General features: G+C 43.4%; 1 protein-coding gene across 2 annotated transcripts in view; it reads right to left on the bottom strand.

Moving 5' to 3' along the window:
• Positions 1-22811, bottom strand: part of FAM171A1 (family with sequence similarity 171 member A1) — a gene marked incomplete at both ends in the record, with an annotated part of 114564 nt that overhangs the window by 20547 nt on the left and 71206 nt on the right. For both annotated transcript variants that reach the window (XM_084253489.1, XM_084253490.1), the window contains 2 exons: positions 8140-8316; positions 12743-12901. In XM_084253489.1, coding sequence (XP_084109615.1) covers positions 8140-8316; positions 12743-12901 — 336 coding nt within the window. The remainder of the gene's footprint in view (positions 1-8139; positions 8317-12742; positions 12902-22811) is intronic.

Here is a 22811-nt window from a genome sequence, read left to right as displayed (position 1 = left end):
TATCTAATAGATGCTCGACTCACTTTTTTGGATAATTTTAACAGCTATAGTTGTTTCTAAGAAATAACCTTCACTAGAAAACCTATTTCTGATACCACCTTTCTTTTTTTTATTCTTTCTTTTTTTTTTTTTTTTTTTTGTGGGACCCTCGCCGGCGGCCGGGGAATGAACCAGCGCTGCAGAGGCTGCGGGCAGCCTCACAGCCCAGCGCTCAACCGCTGCGCCACCAGGGAGGCCCTCTGATAACACCTTTCTTAAGTTAGTTAGGTAAGTCTGCTTCCTTCTTTGCTTAGTGCTCTTGACAGTTGAATCTATTCTCATTAAAAAAAAAAAAAAAGATGAGGTGTATAGCTCTAAAATAAATACCATATATTTAAGTACACAACTGTTAGACAAACAGGCTTCCTAAGTTTTGTACATACAATGTAATGCAGTTCATCCTTGTAATTCAATCACTACAACTTGTATTGCACATATGTCCTGCTCCAGCTAGACATGTGGCTCATGATGATATATATGGACATACATGTATACACATACATACACAGATATATGTATATCTATAAAGATAAGCCAGTAATACTTTCATTTTCTTGAAGTTACAAACATCATTTAGTGTTTTAAGAACAGCTACTCATCCTTCCACATCAAAAAAAACTAAAATGGAAAAACATCTTAAATATGTTTTGAATCAAGCTCTATCTTTAAGGGCAGGCTGGCCATGACTTACCTAAAAGGACTAGTTCAGTGAGCACAGCACCGTGGTAATGTTCACCCTCTGAAGCGGAGTCAAATCCACTGCAGGTCAATTATAAGTGGGTCTTCCTGAATGCTTGACACATTTGTACCATCCATGATAAGATGCTGCTTCAGTAACCACCATTTCTATAGCAACCTCTTCACCACCACCCCCCACCCCAACACACACACACACACACACACACACACACACACACACACTCTGCAGGCTGTGTTTTGGAAAGGCAGTTAAAACTGGATTCTACAGTGTAGCTTCACTTGGAATACACTTTTATTTCTGTCATCTCATTAGAATGAGAGTATTCTAATCAAGTACTCTATCATTAAATAGCAAAAATCCATCACCTACAGAATCTTAAATCTCAATCTCTGCCATTAAATATTAGCCTGTCGATTTAAATCCAAACCACTGACCTGGTTTACTTGCTCATGAGTGACCATTCCCTAAGGCAACAAGTCAGATCGCAGTCTGACAACCTGGAACACCAGACAGCCATCTGCTGTCCAAGCTACAGGCTAAAGAGCAAGCAAAATGCCTGCAAAGAACGGACATAATCATCTCTTACCATCCCCAAAATTTCAGCTAAGATGCATTCATCTGACCGATGAAACTTCATTTCCCATTCCAGACCAGGGAAGGAAACCCTCTTCTTTCAAGGTCACAGCCTCTGCACACGATTGATAAGAAGGTACATATGCCCACTGATTCCATATCCACAGACACACCTTGACCTGGCCACGGGCAATAGCATTGTACCTGTTATATAGATCCTCCCTCGCACGATGCATTCAGTGGCATTTAACATGATGGCTTCAGCACTGCCAGTCAGTGTGGTAAAGCTCTCAATCATAGAGTATGCAATTTGCACTTGAAAATATGATTTTTATTGCGAGTACACATAACAATGAGCCAATTCATACAGTTCATCTATTAGGTCACCCTCTTATGAATAGTATGTGGGCTGAAATATGGAAAGGCTAATTCTTATAATGGGAAATTCTTTGCCTGAAAAAAATTAAAAGACAATTGTAGTCATGAAAAACAACAAGAAAACAACTGCGATAAATGGTGGCATCAAATCCTGACTCTACTTTGAAGGTATTTGAAAGTGTACTTCTGGATGTCTCTCCTAAGAGTAAACTTTCAGTTATCTGGCAGTCAGGCATGAAAGTATTCGAGTTAGTGCTAAAATGTGGTTTTATCTTCCAAGTCGAGTCTCATGGAACTAAGACAGACCTGCCTTACAGACTGAAATCTTGCGCTATAATGGAGGTGTTATCACCCCGAGCTTCATGTGTCATTCCTGCACAATGAGGGCATTGAACCTGGATAAAAGAAGTGGGTCTGTGACTGAGTTGGGCAGCTCTGTGGCCTGCAGAGTCTGGGATATACTTGCATTCTAAGACAGGAATGGTAAAAAGCATCCTTGTTGAAGGTATTTTAGATCAGTGGTCACAAACCTTTTCTGTAATAGGCTAGAGAATAAATACTTTCAGGTTGTGGGGACACAGAGGCTGTCCAGACAACTTAGTTCCACCAGTAAAATGAGAACACATTCATGGACCCTAGCAAACCAAAGGGCAGGGTCCTGTTGTGATGTCTTAGATCTGCCTGAGCTGCTGTAACAGGAATTCCTGAACTGGGTGGCTTATAAACAACCCTAGTTCACTGCTCACGGTTCTGGAGGCTGGAAGCCCAAGATGAAGGTGCTGTCAGATTCAGTGTGTGGTAAGTACCTGCTGCCTGGTTTGTGGATGGTGCTTTCTCCCTGTGACCTCAGAATGATGAAAGGGTGAGGCAGCTTTCTGGGGTCTCATTTATAAGAGCACTAGCCCCATTATGAGGACTCCACCCTCATGACCCAGTCACCACCCAAAGCTCACTTCTTAATTTCATCCCATTAGGGACTGGGTTTCAACATGTTAATGTTTTGGGTTTTTTTTTGGTCGGGGAGGATCTCATTCAGTTCACAGTATCCAGTAAAACTATTCTGATATACTTACATTTAAATTTCATATAATTTTGTCTGTCATGAAATATTCTTCAATCAATAGAAAAATGTAAAAAACCATGCTTAGCTTCCAAGCCATATTTTGCCAACCCTTATTTAGATACACAATTCTTTTTTTTTTAAATTTTTTTTTTGTTTTTGTTTTTTTAAGATTTATTTATTTATTTATACAAGCACTGGGTACAGTCAGAAGCATGGGAGGGTGAGAGAATCCACCAGAGCCAGAGCGGGGAGCAGAACAGGCAGACTGACGAAACACACTGCTGAGGAGAGCAGTGGGGCAGCAGGAGAGGTCTGCGTTCCATGTGGGATCCTCACCAGGTGGCTGGGGATCGAACTGGCGCTGCAGAGGCTGCGGGCAGCTTCACAACCCAGTGCTCAACCGCTGCGCCACCAGGAGAGGCCCTAGACACACAATTCTTAATGGATTCTTCACAAATCGCTATTTCTAGCTATTAATCATGTAATTGCAATTACTTTGATATACCTCAACAGTAGAGAATTTAAAGTATTAACTTGTTTGAGGTGATTATTGTATTCAAATTAATCATAAATAGCAGCTAAATAGTAAGTTGTATTTTATGCTTGAGATGTATTCCTATTTTTTTCCTGATCTGATAATACTTGGAACTTTTCATTTAAATGAAATAATTTAACTTTTACTTAACTCATAGTATTACTGATTAAATACAAGAGCTAAAAGAAAAACCTTTATGAATTCTATAGGCTTCCACTGACTTTTAGTAAGTTAATATATGCTTTCTTTGAAATGTCCATCCAATATTAAAGATAAAGTTTTCAGAATACATGTTTTAATTCATTTGATTATTTTTGAATGACAATCCAAATGTTGGCTTTTTCCTGCATACATACAATCTGTTATAGTTAGAAATTTGGCAGTTACATTTTTCACAGTAGATGCTAAGTTAAAAAAGATCATTTAAATGGAAATAGATTAACTACACAATAAGATTCTCAGTTGAAAAGGCTTGATGCCATAGGGAATAGTTCCAGAGAGGAAACAGAACTGAATAACTTACATTTTAGAGGATTCATAACAATACGCATTTCTTTGTTTTCACAAAGACTTGTTTTCACTTTGATTCTATATTGTCTTAATTTCTTCTTGTTCCTGTAACAAATCACCACAAACTTATTGGCTAAATACAACAGAAATTTATTCTCTTATAGTTCTGGAGGTCAGAACTCTAAAATTGGTTCAGTAGGCTTATTACAGGGTGCTGGCAGGAGTGCTCCTTCCAGAGACAATGCCTTTTTACCTTCTAGTGACCACTGCTATTCCTTGGCTTATGTCCCCTTCCTTCATCTTCTTTTTTTTTCCCCCTTCCTTCATTTTCAAAGTGCACCATCACTCTAATTTCTGCAATCTCCTCAATCTCCTCTGATTCTGACTTCTGCTGCATCCCTTTTATAAGTACTGTTGTGATTACAGTGGGGCCATGTGAAAAATCCTGAGTATTTCCCCATCTCATGATTCTTAGCCATACCCATAAAGTTCCTTTACCATGTGATAAGAATAAAGGGGTCCAGAGGTTATGATGTGGTTTTTTGGGAAGCCATTATTCAATCTGCTACATAAAAAATATTTTTACTACATTATTGTTGCTTGTGAATTGTATACAAATAAACTAATGAGAACTAGAATGCTACTTTTATATACCTGCACTATACAGTTGGTACACATGGCATATATGTGTATATATTTATTTCTCTTGAAAACTTTATCATATTAAGAACATAGACTTTTATACCCCTACTCCTACTCCATACTCATCTATATTCAAATATATACACACAAAAAAGAGGAGGCAGAAGGGAAATACAATAGCAGGAATGGAATCTCCAGGGTGGAGAAAACCCAATATAACTATTCTCTCTCTAGAGATGAGCTCAAAGCATTAGCCTTTTATTAAACTTATACATATATAGATGCTTAAAGGTAAATTCTATGTATAGAGTCATCATAAGTACAAAGATTATGTTGCAACATCTTAAACTGCTCTCATTTTTAAGACATCTAAATGATCCAAATCTGAGCCAATCATTCAACAAAATTCTAACTGGGTGCCTACCAGGAGCTGTCCTTGATTACAAGGATTTAAAGATAAGACTCAGTGAGGACACAAGTAGTAGTAAAAAACTTCAAGGCCATATCCTTATACACTTCTGGTACCATTGCAATATATACAATGTACTTAGGAGGGCCCTCTTTTTTGAGATTTTAAAAACAATTTAGTTAATAAAAGTTCGACAAATGAAAACTGAAATTAATATACATCCTAGAAATTACCTAATTCCATTAATGGGAAAACCCTTTTCTATGCATATATTTGAATTAAACTCAATATACGCACACACTGTTGGTGTGTTTCTCCGGCTATCTTTAATATACTATAATAACACTGAGCATGATTATTATTATCCTCATTTCACAGTGGAGGAAACTATGGCACTGAGAGGTTAAGTACCATGGCCAGGGTCACACAGCCAGTGGGTGGGAGGACTGGATCATCCATCCAGCCCCTGTTCATAACCACATGCTAAGTGCTGCTCCCTAGCACTGACCCCAGTATGTTGGGGTCAGCCAGGAAGCTCTGGAGAGAGCCAGAGTATACAAGGGAATGAGACCCTCAGCAGATGTCTGTCTTAAAAACAAGAAAACAAACATAAGTAATTTGCCCAAGGAGGGACTTAGATTTCCTAACTTAGATTTCCAGGTTTCTAGCATACAAAAATGCAAACTTTTCACTTCTCTTTCCTACTCTCTCTCCATTCTTCGTTATTCAAGACCTTTCTGATTTTCTGTTTCTTCAGAGTCTCTCAGTTATGTCCCTCGAGTTGCTTTCCCCTGGGAGGTCCAGGGCTCCTAGGCCATGGCTGTGACCACAGTGCCTCATAAAATGGCTACGTTGTAGAGATCACACACCACAGGTAAAACAGCCATCTTACACAGCACAGGAAGTTAACTGGCACCACAGTCCACACAACAACATCATGTTTAGTATATCTGTTAAAATCAGTGAACTCCACACAAACAATGTGTTTCTGTTATTCATTATTTGGAAAATAACAAATAAGTCCCAGAAATCCCAACAGGCATTTGTTTCCAAATATAAATACCTATAACTACAATTTCACTCAAGGAATTAAGTATCCTTGAAAAGACACTGGATATCAAAAATCTCCCAATAATCTTTATACATGGTCTACCAGTTTACACTTCGGAGATGGGTGATTTCAAAACTGATATTTTTCAAGCATGGTGTGCATGGGATTGGGAACCAAAAGAGTTTAGAAAACCACTGTGCTATCAAAATCTTAAGCACAGACATGTACTTGCGTCCTGTAAGTATGAATTCCAAGGGCTACAACTCTCTGGAAGTGAACTGGGAAATATGTATTAACTTCAAAACTGTGTTCCTCTTTTAACCCGGAAATTCCATTTCCAAAATTTTATCCTAAGGAAATAATCATGGATGTTCATAATGATTTAGTTACAAGGATACTGATCACAACAATGCTTAAAATAGTAACATTTTTTAATTGTAGAGAATTAAACAGGCAAATTCTGACATGGTTCTTTAATGGAATACTATTGCAGAATAATGGTCAATGCTGTGCAGACATATTCATGATATATGGATGATGTTTAAAGCAAGCTACAGAACAATACAGAGCATTTCTGTTAAATATATATTAAATACACATATATAAATATATAAATATTTATGTATTTATTAAAACTATAGCTAAAAATTATTTATATATATTTATAAATATTTATAAATATAAATATATATTTTGTGGAAGATAGCCTCCAGGGGTCCCCAGTGATCCCCTAGGTGACATAAGCTCAGGACCAACCTTAGGCTGGTGACCAACAGCTTCTGGGAAGAAGTGATGACAAGATACTTTGACTGCATGTTATAAAAGGCCATGATTTCCATTTTGCTTGTGCCTTTGTATTTTTAGCTTCTTTTAAATTTTTTCTCTTGCATCACTTGCTTTAGTGGAAACATGCTACCATGCTGTGGGCAGCTCTATGGAGAAGGTAAGTACTTGACATCTTGCCAAAGTCAGTGAGGAGCTGAGGCCTCCAACAGAAGACCTGAAGTGCCCTGGCTGGTTGCAAGTGAACCTTGAGATGAATGGAATCTGAGCTTACAGCCTAGCTACAATCTTTTTAGAGACCCTGAGCCAGTAGCACTGGCTAAGTTGATTCTAGATTCCAACCCAAACGGTGGGGTAACATGTTCACTATAATTTAAAGCTAAGTTTTTGGGTAACTTGTTATGTAGCAATAGATACGTGCACAGTGAAATAACAGAAAGGATATAATTAAAAATACTGTTAATGGTTCTCTAGGTGGAGTTATTATTCTTTCCTTTTTTTTTTTTTAAGATTTATTTATTTATACATACAAGAGCCAGGGCACAGGCCAGAGATGCAGCAGGGTCGTGGAGGGGTGGGGGAGGTGAGAGGATTCACCAGAGACAGAGCGGGGAACAGAACAGGCAGACTAACTGAAAGACACTGCTGAGGGGAGCAGTGGGCGAGTCAGGAGAGGTCTGCCTCGCCATGTGGGTTTCTCTCTGGCTGGCTGGGGATTGAACTTGTGCTGCAGAGGCTTTGGATTGCTTCATAGTGCGGTGCTTAACCCCTTGCGCCACCAGGGAGGCCCCATTTCTTTCTTTTTTTTTTTTTTAAGATTTTATTTTTGTGTAGAAGAACTGGGGTGTAGGCCAGGAGTGCTGGGGATAAGAGGATTGGCCAGAGACAGAGTGGGGAGCAGAACAGGCAAATCTACTGAAATATACTGCTGAGGGGAGCAATGGGTGAGGCAGGAGAGGTCTGCTACACCATGTGGGTAGCTCCCTGGCTGGAATCAAACTCAGACATAATGGCGAAAAGTGCTGAGACTTAGTCCCTAAGCCACCAGGGAGGCTTCTTTCTTTCTTTTTTTCAATACTGTTGGCAATGATTTTCCTTTTCAGAAAAAAAAAAAAAAAAAAAGAAAATCACAAAACCAAGAGAGATCACATGACCTTCTAAAGAATAAAAGGGTAAAGATTCGGAGAGTCCTCTTGCCTCTACTACCTTTCAGAGATTCTTATCAGGTAAGTTAGCTTAAAAGTGAAAACCAAAACAAAAAACGCCGAACAACCAAACTGCAGAGAGCAGGCCTGAAAGGCACAGCAGAGTAAGTTTTACCCACTAGGAACCATGTGATACACAGAGAGCAGCAGCACCCAGAAGCTTCATGGAATGGAGACTGTCCCAGATCTAAACCGAAAAGCAAATAGTAATGAAGTCGTGCTCAAGCATGCAGCACAGGTGTCTTGCTTACCCAGCTTCTGGTCAAACCGCCAGGCTGCGACGTAGGCATTGTGCCTTAGACCGCTCTGCGTGGCCAGGGGCACAGTGACGTACATGGGGCCATCCACCAGCACTGGCGTTCCATCGCTGCTGAGCAAGTGGACGCTGACAGCGGTCACCGGCGTCAGGTCATACCTGGTGCCATTTCCTGGAAGCAAAAAGCATCTTCTATCACACGATTACACAAGACCCCCATGAGGCTGCTGTGGGATCCATTTGCAAGAAAAGAGTAACAGGTACCATTTCCTGGGCACTGTGCTACCTATCTGCAAAAATTCCTAGTTCAGGGACTGTTATAGCCCCTTTACATACATAACACTTACCATCTTATAAAGTAGGTTAAAAATCTCCACAAAACATCCAGAGGCTCAGAGAAGGTGGTAATAGGATCTGCCTAAGGGCGTTTTGTGGTAAGCCTGGGATGTGGGCTCAGATCTGCCTCAAAAGGGAAGGACATGTCTATAAATGTGAGGAAGGTGTAAGCAGATATTGTTGAAAAGGGCCCCAATACAAAGAGTACCCTGTGCACTTGTTAATGATTTGGCAGATCACCATAATGAAACTGAATGTCTAAAATTAGAGATCACTTAAAGAAAAGTTCTTCAAGGAGTGCTTCAAACTATTCATCTACTAAAAGTAAACGATTAAAAACTTGCACTTGAAATATTTATGAGTTATTTTAGTTGCCACTGGTATTTTGATCTGTTTAAAAGGAATTTAATATACCAATTATTCTGCATTAGAGACCTTTTATCCAAGTCAATGCTCTAATGACTGTCTACAGATATATTAGGGAATGCTTGTGAGAGCAATATTGTATTTATATATTTAAGCGATCCATTTTAGAAAAATTTCTCTTCAGTGAAATATAAGACAAAATATATTCTATCATGATTTTAAATCTTTCCTGAGACACAAGGATGAAAACACAATGATAAAAATTTTCAGCTGCTTTAGAACACAATCTATAGAACTTTTTAATCGACTTACATACATACCCACTCATTTAACTACCTAAGCTAATGTGAACCTTCAATTAGGACAAAATGAAACATTTAAAGCAAATCTAGAGAATTTGAATTTCAACTATAGTTAAGTCCTTCACAGAACAATGTCCACACAGCTAATGACAGTGAGAGCTTTAATAACTTGTACCCACCTTTGTTTCTCAATGAAGGGAAAGGTATGGCAAAGGAGATTTCACCCAAAGATTCAAGTCTTGAAATTTTAGTGTAGTAACTTCAGTTTATGGTTAAAAAAAAACCCAACAACCTATACTTACCATATTTCTGGTGAAATTAACTTTGAATTGAGACCTAAATGTGCCAATTGCCCAAAGATGACATATAAGCAAAGCCACAGTGAACCATCCAGGTTCTGGTAAGACTCTCTCAATGCAACAGAGCTTAAAGCTAGAGAGATTAAGTAACTTTCCAGACTTTGTATAAACAACCGAGAGATAATGTTTTCAATTAGGTGCTGCTGTTACTTTCAATAAACCTGGGGCAGGATGTCTCTCTGAACAGAGAACCAACAAGTAAGAGTAGAAAAGCACTTGAGACTTATCATCCATCTTTTTTTCCACTACACTTAGTCTGCTGATTCCCAGAAATGGCACACCCCCTCCATCCCCCACTCATTACCTTCCAATTCTCACACCCCATCATCGTGTATGTTCCTGGCCCCGGCGAAAGAGGGTTCCAGTTTTGGACCTGCCATTAACAGTTTATGTGGCCTCCAGTAAGTTACTTACCCCCTCTGGGGTTTTTCTTATCTGTACATCTAAGGCAGTTGGAGTGGATGCTTTCCTCTGGTATATGGAGGTGAAAATACTTAGGTGTAAACATTCAGAAGTGTGTGCAACATAGCAGAAGCACTGTGCTTTTGGTTGATGGGATTTAGTGTTCTTGCAAAAGATCTCTAACTGGTTGAAGACACCGCAGGCAATCATATCTGCTTTCTTGAGGCCTCTCTGCTGTCACTGTGTACCACTAAATTCTTGCTCCTGCTCTGCGTCTTCCCTAGGACTCTCCTTCAGCCCTCCAACTCTCTTCATTCTGGAGTAATGAATACTTTGAAGGGCTAAATTGCTTCCTTCCAGTCTTTGTTATGAGATCACAACTCTACACAAACCCTGAGTTCTCTATGTAAAACGGCTTTCCATCCTGTTCTACCTTGATGCCACCTGCCTTCCCATTATGTCTGAAGAAAGATAGGAGTAAGGCAAAGGCACCAACAAGGAAGGGGCAGCACCCCAGACCACGTCAGGAGGCCAGCTATGTCACTGGGGCCTCTGATACTTCTCTTGGAACATGAGAGCAAGTTCAGATAACATCTAGAGTTCTGTTTGACTCTGCATCCTATTACCAATTTTTCCCAACTGCAGGAAAATTTCATGTTATTCATTTTATTGGTTGTTCCCTCTCTTTCTGGAGTTACTAGATGAAGTAATTGCTTGACTCTCCCTTGGGAGTGCCACAGAATGTTTCTGTGCTTTCTTAGCAACGGGTGGGGCGTTGTTATGGTGCAGGGACTCTGGCTTGTGTATGCAAGTCTTGGAAAAAATGGAGCAGATAGACAAACCAAGCAAGAGAGGAAGTAGTCAAAATCCCACATGGCTATGTTTCTGGATGGATTTTTCTAGAAGCGCCCTCTAATGGGATACAACCCTTCTTAGGATACTCAGCGCACTTTCCAATCACCCCTGTGCTTCCATTCACCGTAGCTGAACTCTAGTTTTGACCTGTCAACTCACACACAGGGATGCCTATGTGTGACTCTTATGCTAAGCTGAAATCTCTTTGGTGCTTTTTATAAGACAGGAGGCAAATAGCTGTGGGGCAGAAGGGAGGCTGTGGAAAAAGTGGGACTAGATATGGTACTTACCCTGTGGGCTGCTGGGTGCTAAACATAGCCCCGTGGGTGTGTGAGGGTACCCCTGGGTAGCAGCCTTTCCTGGAGGACTCAAAAAAAGTCTTGGTTCTTTCTCGTTTTACTTGCTGGTTATTTCACAGGAAAAGGAGTTCAATATAACCTGCCAAGAATTTGCCTCCTTCCTCTGAAATAACAGAGTGATTTTAAAATAAAACAAACTCTTCTAAAAATCAATAGTCCTAATATCTCCATGTTCTTCCTCCTTCTGGCATCTTGAATTTCATAATTTATTCAAGAGCACTTGGAAGTGGGACACAGAAAAATTAATGAGCTCTGAGGAATGAGGTGGTCACTTCAACGTAAGGCTTTATGATAGTGCCACAGCTTGTCTGGGCGACTGGTCTCAGATTATACTTGGTCGAGTTCCCTGAACTAGTGCTTTCCTTCCAAGCCTGAACATTTAAAGTAAAAGTCAACTTTTCCCCCCACTATCTGACTTTTGATGACAAGCACGCCCCTATCTGATGGTCAGTTACTGACATATGAATCACATGACCATCATCAAGCAAAAATAATGGGAAGGAGAAATATTTCTGAATGCAGATACAATAGAGGAAAGTAAAGCAAATGATAAATTGCCAGGTTACCTTGATCTATAACCAGAAGTGTATTAATATTCTGCAAAATAGATCAGATGTTTCAAGTTTATGTAAAACTCTGGATAATTAAGTGAAATTCAATAAAAGCATCCCTGAGAAATGTAAAACTTTTTCACTTAGGAGATTTAAATCAGAACTTCTGGTTTTGTGCTGTGACTAGTCTAAAGAAAAGAGGCAGGACAAGAAAACAATTCAGGACTTCAGCATATGCCATTCTCCATCAACAGGAGGGGGACCTGGGATCAAGTGCACCCCTAGTGCCCTGCGCTGCCTCCTTGGATGTGAGCAGGGTCGGAAGCACACATCCCCAGTTTTTTTTCTGAAAAGGAATTATTGTATATTTCCTGACTGGCGCCTTTGAGTTTCTCTGATTGTTTAGCTCTACATGTCATGTGAGAGTGGGGCCATAAGAACAGAGCTGACTTAGAGGTCTGCGGGAGAGGAAGCAAAGTCAGCTTCAAAGTCTGACCGCTCTGCAGGGCCAAAGGCAGGGGCAAGGGAAGCCGTGAGAGAAGGCTGGACAGACTCAGGTGGTAGGCAGCAGAGGTCCCCCACTCCTAAATGTTCCACATGCTGTCAGAGAGCCCCCGGTTACTGCATCTCCCACCTCCCAAGCAGACCCAGCGTCCCCCACCCCTCCGACCTTCCTTTCCTCTGTGACAAATGTCCTCTGTTAGGACAGCGAGGCAGGCTGTTTCACTGAACACCCGTTCCAGGGGCAAGTGGAAGGCGGCCAGGACAGGGGGCTAGAAAACATCTCTCATCTTACACTTAAAACAATACAATTTCAGTCAAAAGAGCTTCTCTGAATTAAAATATATGTAGTTTATATATTGAAGAAAGTGCTCCAGGAGTAGCTACCAGCAGAAAGGCTCACGGAGACGAATTCAACTTCCTTAAATAACACAGTTCCAATGCACTTGAACTTGTAGAAAATATTCCTCTTTGGCAACCGTGGTTCTCCCATTATTACTACTACTTCCAGCCACATATAAAGATAAAATACAGACGTGCCGCTGAAAAGAGAAGAGACTCAATTACCTGTTCCATTTCCATCTAATCCTCGCAAATAAGGAAAGCTGTCCACCTCGGAGGGAGAGCTGGCTGCTGTGAGAAAAGCGGTCAGGTCACTGTAGCTGGTGTTCTCCGGCAAGCGCAGGGCCCTCCTCTGGAAATGAACTCGAGGCTGCGGCCGGGCACCTGCAGACATCAACCTCTGAGTTACTTCCCCAAGGAGCAGTTTCTGTTTTTAGAAAATGCAAAACCAGGAAGTGCTTCTCTAAGGTTCCAGCATGTCTCTCCCCTCCACCCCTCACCTCCTCCCTACCCCCAGCCACACAGGACACAAAGATGTGACAACATGCTATTATGGGGACAGAAATAATAGTCCATTGTCACATTTGTTTTGACACAGGATGTTATTTAGGCTTTTAACAAAAAGCCTTCCAAGTTCTATTTGTGAGCAGGCTTTCTGCTGCAGGGTTGTGCCTATGGATGGTTTTACCCCATGGATGGGGTAACATTTTGGGAAAGAAGTCCAAGGTAATGAAGGGTGTTGGTTTCCCACACAAATAAGGCAGGAGATACCCTTTGATAGTGTTACAAATACATCCTTCATTTCCCTGGGAAACTATGGCTTAACTCCACACGCCAAGCTGAGGAGGAGCCAGAGGATTCAGTAGCCAGCCTGGCCAAGAACTGCCACGTGCCCGCAGTGGTGGGCCCTCTTTTCGCAGTGGGAGCTGTCACTTGGAAGTTGGTCTCTTCTAAGGGGGGGTTCTATTCGAGGCAGACTTTTGTGGTGAGACTTTTGTGGTGAGACACTTTAAATGATAGGAAATGCTCCCTTCATCAAACTCGATTCCTTTGTGCAGAAGGACGTGTGGAGCCCACAGGCCCTATTGAATTAGCTGGCAACTTGGCCAGTTTCACTCTGTTCCAGATGTTGTTTTGATGGTAAAACCCCAATCTGTTTTAATCTAGCGCTCTAGTTCCAGTGGCAAGAGGTGAAAATGCTAAGTTCTTTTGCGCAAAAACACCATGACATTAACTAGTAGAAACGGAAGTAAAAGCATTTACCAATGAAAATATACATTTCTCCAGATTAAAATAAAGCGGCCCCTCCACAGCGATGGTGTGCCTGGAAGTTCTGGTCATCCCTCATTCATCCAACCCTAGGCTTGAAGGCGACCATATTTCTGCTATGGTTGGCTGGGGGTGCCTTCTCACCAGACCATGACTGTCCTGGTGCAACTGCCCAGCCCACACTTGATGGTCCCTATACGGACTCTGGGTCCCTTTTAATCAGGATCAGAAACTTAATCAAGGCATGAAGAAGCCTGTCTGGACGTATTCTAGAAGAAGAGAGTCAGAGCTCACAGAATCAACTTGCCCACTTTCTCTTCTTAGAGCTGACGCACGGAAGCCCTATGGACCGACCACCAATGCAGAATTAGCTCTGGGGCAGGGGTAGGCTGGGTTGACCACATAGGACCGATGTGATCAGTCCTCTGAAAATCCCAGATTAATTTTCTCAAGTGGCTGGTTCTCTGCTTCATGAAACACAGGTCCATCTTCAGGGTCTTGGGAACCAGGTGACCAAGGTCAGGACAATCCTATGGGACTAGGGTCACCTCCACTGAAACTAGCTGGACAAGGGCTTGTTCCAGACCATCCGGGCCCTTCTCTATGCCTACAGCAAACCTGCTGTGAGGCACTCATCTCAGCTCTGTAGCTTATAACTCTCAACTCTTTATGGTCTGGTTGATTTTACACAGCAGTTTAGAGAGGATACAAGATACAAGTCTGATTTGAATCTCCCTCGACTGCAGAGAGTTCCAACACTGCACGCTCCTTGGGGCTCTCCACACTGCTAGGAGCAGTTTGCTTCTCCCTGCTCCCTTTCTTCCCCTGCCCGTACATGCTGTTTGCCTCTTCTGTTCTTCTCTGCAGTGCTCTCAGAGATGGAAAGTCAAAGTTAACATGCCCTCATTCCCAAATACACAACAACATTCATTGCTTCTATTTTTTTTAATGATTGTGAACTTTCTGGGACTATTTCCCTTTCTCCTTTATTCTTCAGTCTAAACAATGCTGCTGATGCTTGGGTTTCAGAGAGCAGGGAAACAAAGGACTTTCTAATTTGAGGAAAAGCGTGGTATGGGGAGGGAGATGGTGGTGGGCAAATGGGGGTTGATTCTATGGGGGTGGGTGGAAACTAGAGGTTTGGTGGTGATTGTGATGTCATATATACAGACATCAGGTTATAACACTGCATACCTGAAACATGTTATAAACTCATGTTACTTCAATAAAAATGTTTTAAAAAATGAAGCCATGCCTCCCCGGTGGTGCAGGCAGTTGAGCACAGCACTGTGAAGCTGTCTGCAGCCTCTGCAGTGCGGGTTCAATCCCCGGTCGGCCGCAGAGATACCCACACGGCGCAGCAGACCTCTCCTGTCTCGCCCGCTGCTCCCCTCAGCAGTGTTTTCAGTCCATCTGCCTGTTCTTCTCCCTGCTCTGTCTCTGGTGAATTCTCTCCCCCTCCCGCGCCTCTGGCCTGTACTCCGGTTCTTGTATAAATAAATAAATCTTTTTAAAAAATGAAGTCAAGTGGGAAAAAGTGGTGCATATCTACAGTGTGACAGGGCAAAGGGCGGGGGGGGGGGTTTGTCCTCACAAGGGTCAAGGCAGAAAACACAATCCAGGCTGGTATGAGAACAAGGGAGAGTGTGTGCCCTTCTACGCCTCAGAAATAGCCCCTGTGAGATCTCTGAGAAGGCTCCTTTAGCTAGAAGGAACAGAAATCCACTCAAACTAGACCAAGGAAAAACGACTATTGCTGAAAGATGAGGGGAGAATGAATCATACTGAACTCCAGGTCAGCAGCCCAGGCCTTAAGGAGACTGGTCTGGGACCCAGAAACTCCAAGCCAAGGCTGCTCCCTACCTCTCAGAGACCACGACTCTCTCTCATGCCCACTCTTATTTTCTGGCACGTCGTGCATTTCAGTGGGCATTGCATCTCCCTCCTCCAGGCCCTTGCTCTACCCCTTCTTCCCCCAGGCCCCTTCCTTTTTTTTGTGCAGGAGAACGTGTTCCCTGACCAGACATCTGGGGCTGGGGCCACAGAGGGACAACGCAGGCCATTAGAGCTGGATGTGAGACTTCCTGCTGACTGGACACATGCTGTGCCTGGCATGACATGGACACCTCTCCTGCTGAGGGACCAGACATCCTTTCCACCATGGAGCAAAGGCAAGGTCACTGGTGACTCATGTGACCACAGAAACACCTGAGATATTTAAGGGTAGGAGCTACTCCAAGTGACAATGTCAACAGAATCGAAAGTATGTGTGGGGGGCGGGGGTGGGGTAGGTTGGGGAGTGGTTCTGTTCTTAAGCCAATCTTTATGTATGAAAGCTGCTAAATTTCCATGTTTCAGAAAGGGATATGACTGTTAGGGATGGGAGGATGGAGAGTTGGCAGGTCTGTCAGTCTTCTCTGGATGCCTCTCTCCCACTTTCCCTGGAGCAGCTGTTTCAAACTTCCTCTGTTCTTTTCAGACTTAGGTTTCTACCACCATCCCGCAAAGGTTCAGGTCCTACTTTACTGGAAATACTGGGGCCACAACTTCTTCTCTCTGAACTTTAAAATGTCTTTCTTCCTTCTCCTTAATGTCTCTTCTGTCCTTGCTTTCCTCCCTCCAGGGTGAATTCAACTATCCCAAGTTTTGTATCTTTTACTGTAAGATTTGACCCTACCAACTAGTCTTGCCTTTGTCAATAATCTTTCTCTGCAGCTTCCCGCCCCAAGCAATACATAGGCCCATTTCTTCCTCTCTAGAAAGATAAAATAGGACTTTAACTTTGCTATGCCTATATAGAAATGCCTTCTCTCCTTCTACCCGCCCCCAGTGATGTGGCTTTTTCTTCACAACACAGGCTGCCCTTGGAAATGTCAACTGATGGCTGTGCAATCTGCCAGCCCCATACCATTTCTCAGCCTTTATCTTTGGAGACCTCCTCACAATGGTCAACTCTGTTCACCAGCTCCCAACGCCCAGAAGCCCCTCCTTCTGGGCATTCATGCTGTGGCATTCTGCTCTCCCCAGGGTCAGCCTGCTTTTCCCTCTGCCAGTACTCACCCGGGCCTCACTCCTCCTGATCAAACACTTCTCAACGCGGTTGTCTCTACTCTTCTGACGCTTTCCCTATGGATTCCCTTCCACAGCCACAACCTCAGCTCTTACCTTCCTCTCCAACCTGGAGCCTGTCCAAGCCCCAGGCTGCATTTCCCTCTGCCTTCTAGATAGTTCTAGCTGGATGCCCACCAGGTACACTAAAACTACCTTCTTTCCCGTTTAACAGCACCCCCTCCTCTCCACACCCAGGTCTCATTCCAGGTCTTCATCATTATTTCCCCCTTTGCACTACTTCACATGTTCACTCATGGGCAAGCGGCTTCTCTTATCAGCACTTCTAAGCATCATCTTTTCCTTTTTTCCTGCCCCTACTTTATGCTACTCTTCATAACCCCTTGCCTTAACTATTGCAAAAGCCTTCTGAAAGTTCCCTCTACTTTTGGATGACCCCTTTTTTTTATTTCATCTGTTTATACACAGGCTGTTTTAAATTCTATGCTGATTATATCCTGCTTCTGTCCAGAAACCTACGGATCTCCACACTTGACCATGGTGGTGACAATCAGAAACCAATGCAGACCCAAGCCACTACTGCACTGTACTGCAGGTGTGGTTCAGTGCGCTACGATCCACAAAGCTCTCATGTAAGTATGATTTCACGTACTATTCACAACAGGTCTGTGAAGAAGGAACTCTCTCCTCTCCTTATTTGGTGGTGGGGGTGGGGTGGAGAATTAAAGCCCAGAGAGGTTAACTGACTTGCTGAAAATCACTATTTGTAAAAGGAAGAAATGAAGTCATTTATCTAACCTCTGAACCCTTTTTTAGTACAGTCTACCTCAAAACTGATGTTCGACTTACTGCCATTGAGGAGCGGATGGAGAGCACTGATATGGGTGGTGCCAGTTGTCCTGATGGCAGTGAAGCCACCAGCCATCACGGGCATCTTTCTTCTACCTGTGTATTTACCATCATCATATTCCATCATCATCACAGTGCTCTGTTCTTCTTGAGACAGTGTGGCCTGCAAGATGCTCTGGAGCCAGAACTGCAGGCTGGCCACCATTGTTTGGTCTCCAATCATCCAACAATTCCAACATTACTATCCATTCTTAGTGGTTAATAATCTTGTGATTTAAATCTTAGAATTACCACAAAACTCCTCCACTACAAGGTTTCAATGTGAATGTTTTCGTCAGCAAAGTACAAAACACTCTCCAAGAAAATGATTCTTGTAAAATAATTGAGAAGTATTCTCTCTTCTCATTCTCTTCCCATATCATTAAAAAGTCTGAAAGCAATTTGCAAACAATGGGTACATCTTCAGATACAGCGGATGTTGGGAAAAATCACTACAGTTAACCAATTACTAAGTCACACATTGTAACTGCACCAGACTTTCTTTAAAACATTATCAACCATAAACACACAATCACTTTGGTTACATTTAAAACAAAAAAGTTGCTGACTGCTAAGGCTGGTTGTATGGGAAACAAGCACTGTCCATCATCCCGCAGACATGTATGGTCTGCATTAGATACTACACCTACAGAGAAGAAAACAAGAGCACAATTTTTTTATTTTCCAAGGAAACGTCTCATTGACCATGAGTTTACTATATTTTATTTGACCATGAACATTTCAAAATGGAAACTTCAATGGAAGTACTGAGCATGTTCCCTATGCCCTGCTCAGCAACCTTCATTCTTCTGCATCTTTTACCGTAGGGTCCCATAAAACCAAACAATGGGGCATCATTCAAAACAACACATGTAACACATGCAAAGCTGCATCCCCAACCCATCGAGTGCTGTCCACTCCCTTCTAGAAAGGGTTTCACGTGCAATGCCATGTGAGTGACACAATAATCCTAATGCTTAGGGCACCGCCCTTTCTCATCAGGTAAGAATTGAAGTGCCTCCCCTCTGAATCCACCTGACCAGTTCAAGAAAAAAAATTTAATATACCATGTATAAATTCAGCATCTTGATTTCACACACCAGAATGGCAAAGAGTGCCGTACATAGGCAGCCCTTCTTCTTACTGGTAAGAGAACATGAAACAGGGCCTCCCCGGTGGCGCAGCGGTTGAGTGCTGGGTTGCGAAGCTGCCCGCAGCGTCTGCGGCGCCGGTTCGATCCCCCGGCTGCTCCCCGGCCACCGGAGGAGGGTCCCACATGGCGCGCAGACCTCTCCTGCCGCCCGCTGCTCCCCTCAGCAGTGTACTTCGGTCCTTCTGCCTGCTCTGCTCCCCGCTCTGGCTCTGGTGAATTCTCTCACCCTCCCGTGCTTCTGACTGTACCCAGTGCATGTATAAACAAAAACAAACAAACAAATAAATAAGCATGCCTCTATTAAAAAAATAATAATAATAATAAAAAAAATAAATAAAATAAAACTTTAAAAAAAAAAAAAAGAGAACATGAAACAAAGTCACATAATTATGGCAAGTCTCATTCCACCAAGATGGAGGAAAGTAGAACTACCATGACTAAACTAGTGAGGCAGGAGAAATTTAAAAAATGAACAAAACTCCAGTGATGAAAAAAAGTGAAATGTAAAAAAAGTGATATGAAAAAGAAAGAAATGGTCCTCTATATACTTTCTGGTTATAGAGAGAACAGTGACAGAACAGGCTGAGTCAATTACCTGGAACAGAAGCTACCTGGATGAAATATATCCTTGGTTTTGTAACGTGACCATGTGTCTTGTTCCTTAGAGAAAGTGCTATTCAAGTACTGTCTGCACAGGCACTGTGCATGTGTGCAAGTGTGTGTGCATGTGCACACATGTGAAATGTACTTTTAATAGCAGCCACAGCAAGGAAAATCACTGACGATGGCAGAGAAAGTGCTATTCAAGTATTGTCTGCACATGCACTGTGCATGTGTGCAAGTGTGTGTGCATGTGCACACATGTGAAATGTACTTTTAATAGCAGCCACAGCAAGGAAAATTATTGACGATGGCATACACCATCTCTATAGGAGGTAAAAACAAGCAGTGGGGTTTTGACTGGCTTTTGGTTTCTTTACTTGATCTTTGTGTGGCCTGTCCTGGGGTACCTATTGTAGGGCAGGCTTGGGGCAAGCTCTGGGGGCTCTGAGAAATGATGACACAGTCCTTGACCTTTAGGTCTTTAAATTTTAGTGGGGGCTTAAGGGATATTAACAAATATGCTAGAAAGGTACCATAAAAATTACAGAGCCCCCAGCTGGAGGGTTGTTTTACCCTGCAGCTCCAGTTACTGAGAAGGACATGAGGGAGGACTAAGGATGACAGGGCTGTGGGGGAAAGCAGGGATAGGGCAGAGGGCAAGGGAGGCACAGGGCAGCTCTAGACAGCTAAGACTGAGTGTATGGATTTCACACTGTGCAGCTACTTAACTCCATCAATTTCCATTGTTCTCTCCCACCCGCTGTCAACTCGTTCCTTTTTAGTTACTCAAACTTCCTGTCCCCTTCTAACGTGGGGTTGTAGGTGGCCCGGATGGTCATGGACCCGGCTGCATCTCATGACCAAGCGATACTTTCATTTTCGCTCTTAGTTCAGTCCCCGTAAAAGGAAGAGCAAGAGTTGATGGTTCTGGCATTTTTCTTCCAACTAGTTCCCAGTCCCTGGTCACACTGTGGACTGGTTACCCCTGAGTAGGGCGTTTGCTCCAGACTCAAGGAGTTGGTCTGGAGGATCACAGGATACAGCCCCTTGGCAGCCGAGGCAGACAGGCAAGGTAGGCACATGAGTCACATCTCCAGGGAAGACACACAGAAGACCCTGGAGGGTGTGGGCTTGAAGCAGGTCTTGATTCCCAGTGAAGAACTGAAGACATGGGAAGATGGGACAGGACATCCCAGATAAGAAACCAAAAGAAATTCAGTTAGGCTGGAATTCAACACAGGAAGAAGAACACTAGAAAGGAGGTTGAGGCCAGGTCAGGGAGGCCTTTGTGTGTAGGGTAAGGAGAATGGATTTTATCCACTGGGCAGAGGGGAGGCTCTGAAGGAAGTGGAAGAGCTGAGGTTTGCTTCAGGAAGATTATATTTCAGTTCAGCTCAAGGTCCACTGTTCAGGAGGTGTGAGAGGCTGGAAATCTGGTTAACCTTCTCGGGCCCAGCTCCACCCTAATGCACAGACTGAAGAAGAGCACACCAGGGAGGCTGTTACACGGTCTGGGTGGGGTTTCAGCTGGGCTGGCACAAGAGCACAAAGTGTACCTGCAGAGAAGGCATGCCAGTGTGTGTCAGCGTAGGGTGGCATGTGAAAGGACTCGGGTGCTAAGGCTCAGGCTCACTGTAATGCTATCTGACTCGTGGAGTATAAATAAGAAGGGGAGATGAAGGTCATACACAACTGCCCACTTAAAGAGGGCAGATGGCACGGTAGCTGAGATCATTTACACCCATCACAGCCACCGGAGGAGACAATCAGGTGTCAGGGCTGGCAGGTGACAGTGAGGAGCAGACGAGGCAGCAGCAGGAGGTCTGGCTGCCACAGTTGCACAGAGTGTGGTCACAGCAATGGGCCCTGCAGGTTGTAGCTGGAGCCCTTGTCACAAACACCTCACTAAGGTGTCACTCCCAGGGAGTGAGGGACAGGGAAGGGATCACACATGTGGATCTGGTGAATGTCAAAGGTGGCTGTGAAGGAGAAGAGAAAAGGCTGAGGATGAACATTGTGGGGCTGAAAGGGGGAGCAATGGAACCCTCTCTGTGGGAAGCTCTATCATAAATACCTTCCTCATCTACAGTCGCCTTTCAGATAATCCCGGCAGCCACAAGAGCCAGGGCCAGGGTAGAAAGCCTTAGAATAAGGACTTGAGATTTTATTCCAAGTACAATGGAAAAATCAAGGAAGAAGCAAGATGACTTGATGGTTTTGACTATGTGGAGAAGACTGGCCACTAGGTCAGCAAGAGTGGCCAGCTAAAGACCCGCTAAAGATTGACTGCAGCTTTCTGGGGGGAAGTTGGGCTAGAGAGATCTTGCATTAAAGGGATGGCAGTGCAGAAAGAGACAATATGTTCTGTAAGAGAAACAGACATAGGAGAGAAGAATTAAGGGTAGTTTCTGGCAAATTAAGGGTAGTTGCTCACAACTTCAGATATACGTTTATTGAGATGGAAGATAAAAAGCATCCAGAGTTCTGTGTGCCTGTTAAGTTTGAGATGCCTATTAGATATCCAAATAGAGATGGTTAAATAAGCAGCCAGCCCTAAGCCTGCATCTCAGGGGACAGTGTGGGTTGGAGATAAGAAACTGGGAGTCACAGGTGTCTCGGGAACATTTAAAGCAATGGATATAGGGAGAACTGAAAAGAAGTGTAGGTCAAAGATAGGCACTGGAGTGTCCAGAGATGTGACTGAGGGATAAAAAGAAAATCACAGCGTGATGTCATGGAAGTGAAGGGAAGACAGACCCAGGACGGGGCGGTGAGTTGTCTCCTCTGGCTGCGGTGGAGATGTCCAGGCAGAGGGATGCACAAGTGTTGGTGATCTGGAATTGCAGGTCACACGAAACAGACAAAGCAGTTTGTGTGGTGCAATGAGGGAGGAAAGCGGACTGGAGCATGCTGCAAAGGGAGTAAGTAGTGAGAAGGCGGAGACAAGGATGCAGCAATCCTTGCAAAGGATAGCAGAGAAGCAGGGCAGTGCCGGAGCAGAATACAGTCACAAGAGCACTTTTTTAGCGATGCACAGACTTTAAATTTGTCCACTACAGAGTGGGAGGAAGCAGCAGTGCAGGAGAGGGGGCGAAGTATGGCAAAGGAGTCCCTGTGACAAAGAAGAGATGGAGTGTGGAGCACAAACAGGAGCACTGGCATGTCATCGACAGGGACGCTTCCTCCTGTGTGACAGGGAGCAGCAGGAGGGCGTGGGTTGTGGTGGGAAGGTAAGGGCTCTGTTTCTCAATGAACTATGTAGAGGTGTCATTAGCTGAAAAAGAATGTGAGAATACGTGTGTATGACTGTGT

Source organism: Talpa europaea (assembly GCF_964194135.1).
Source record: "Talpa europaea genome assembly, chromosome: 14".
Classification (NCBI taxonomy): Eukaryota; Metazoa; Chordata; class Mammalia; order Eulipotyphla; family Talpidae; genus Talpa; species Talpa europaea.
The sequence above is the reverse complement of the archived record's forward strand: the minus strand, read 5'-3'. Positions and strand labels throughout refer to the sequence as shown.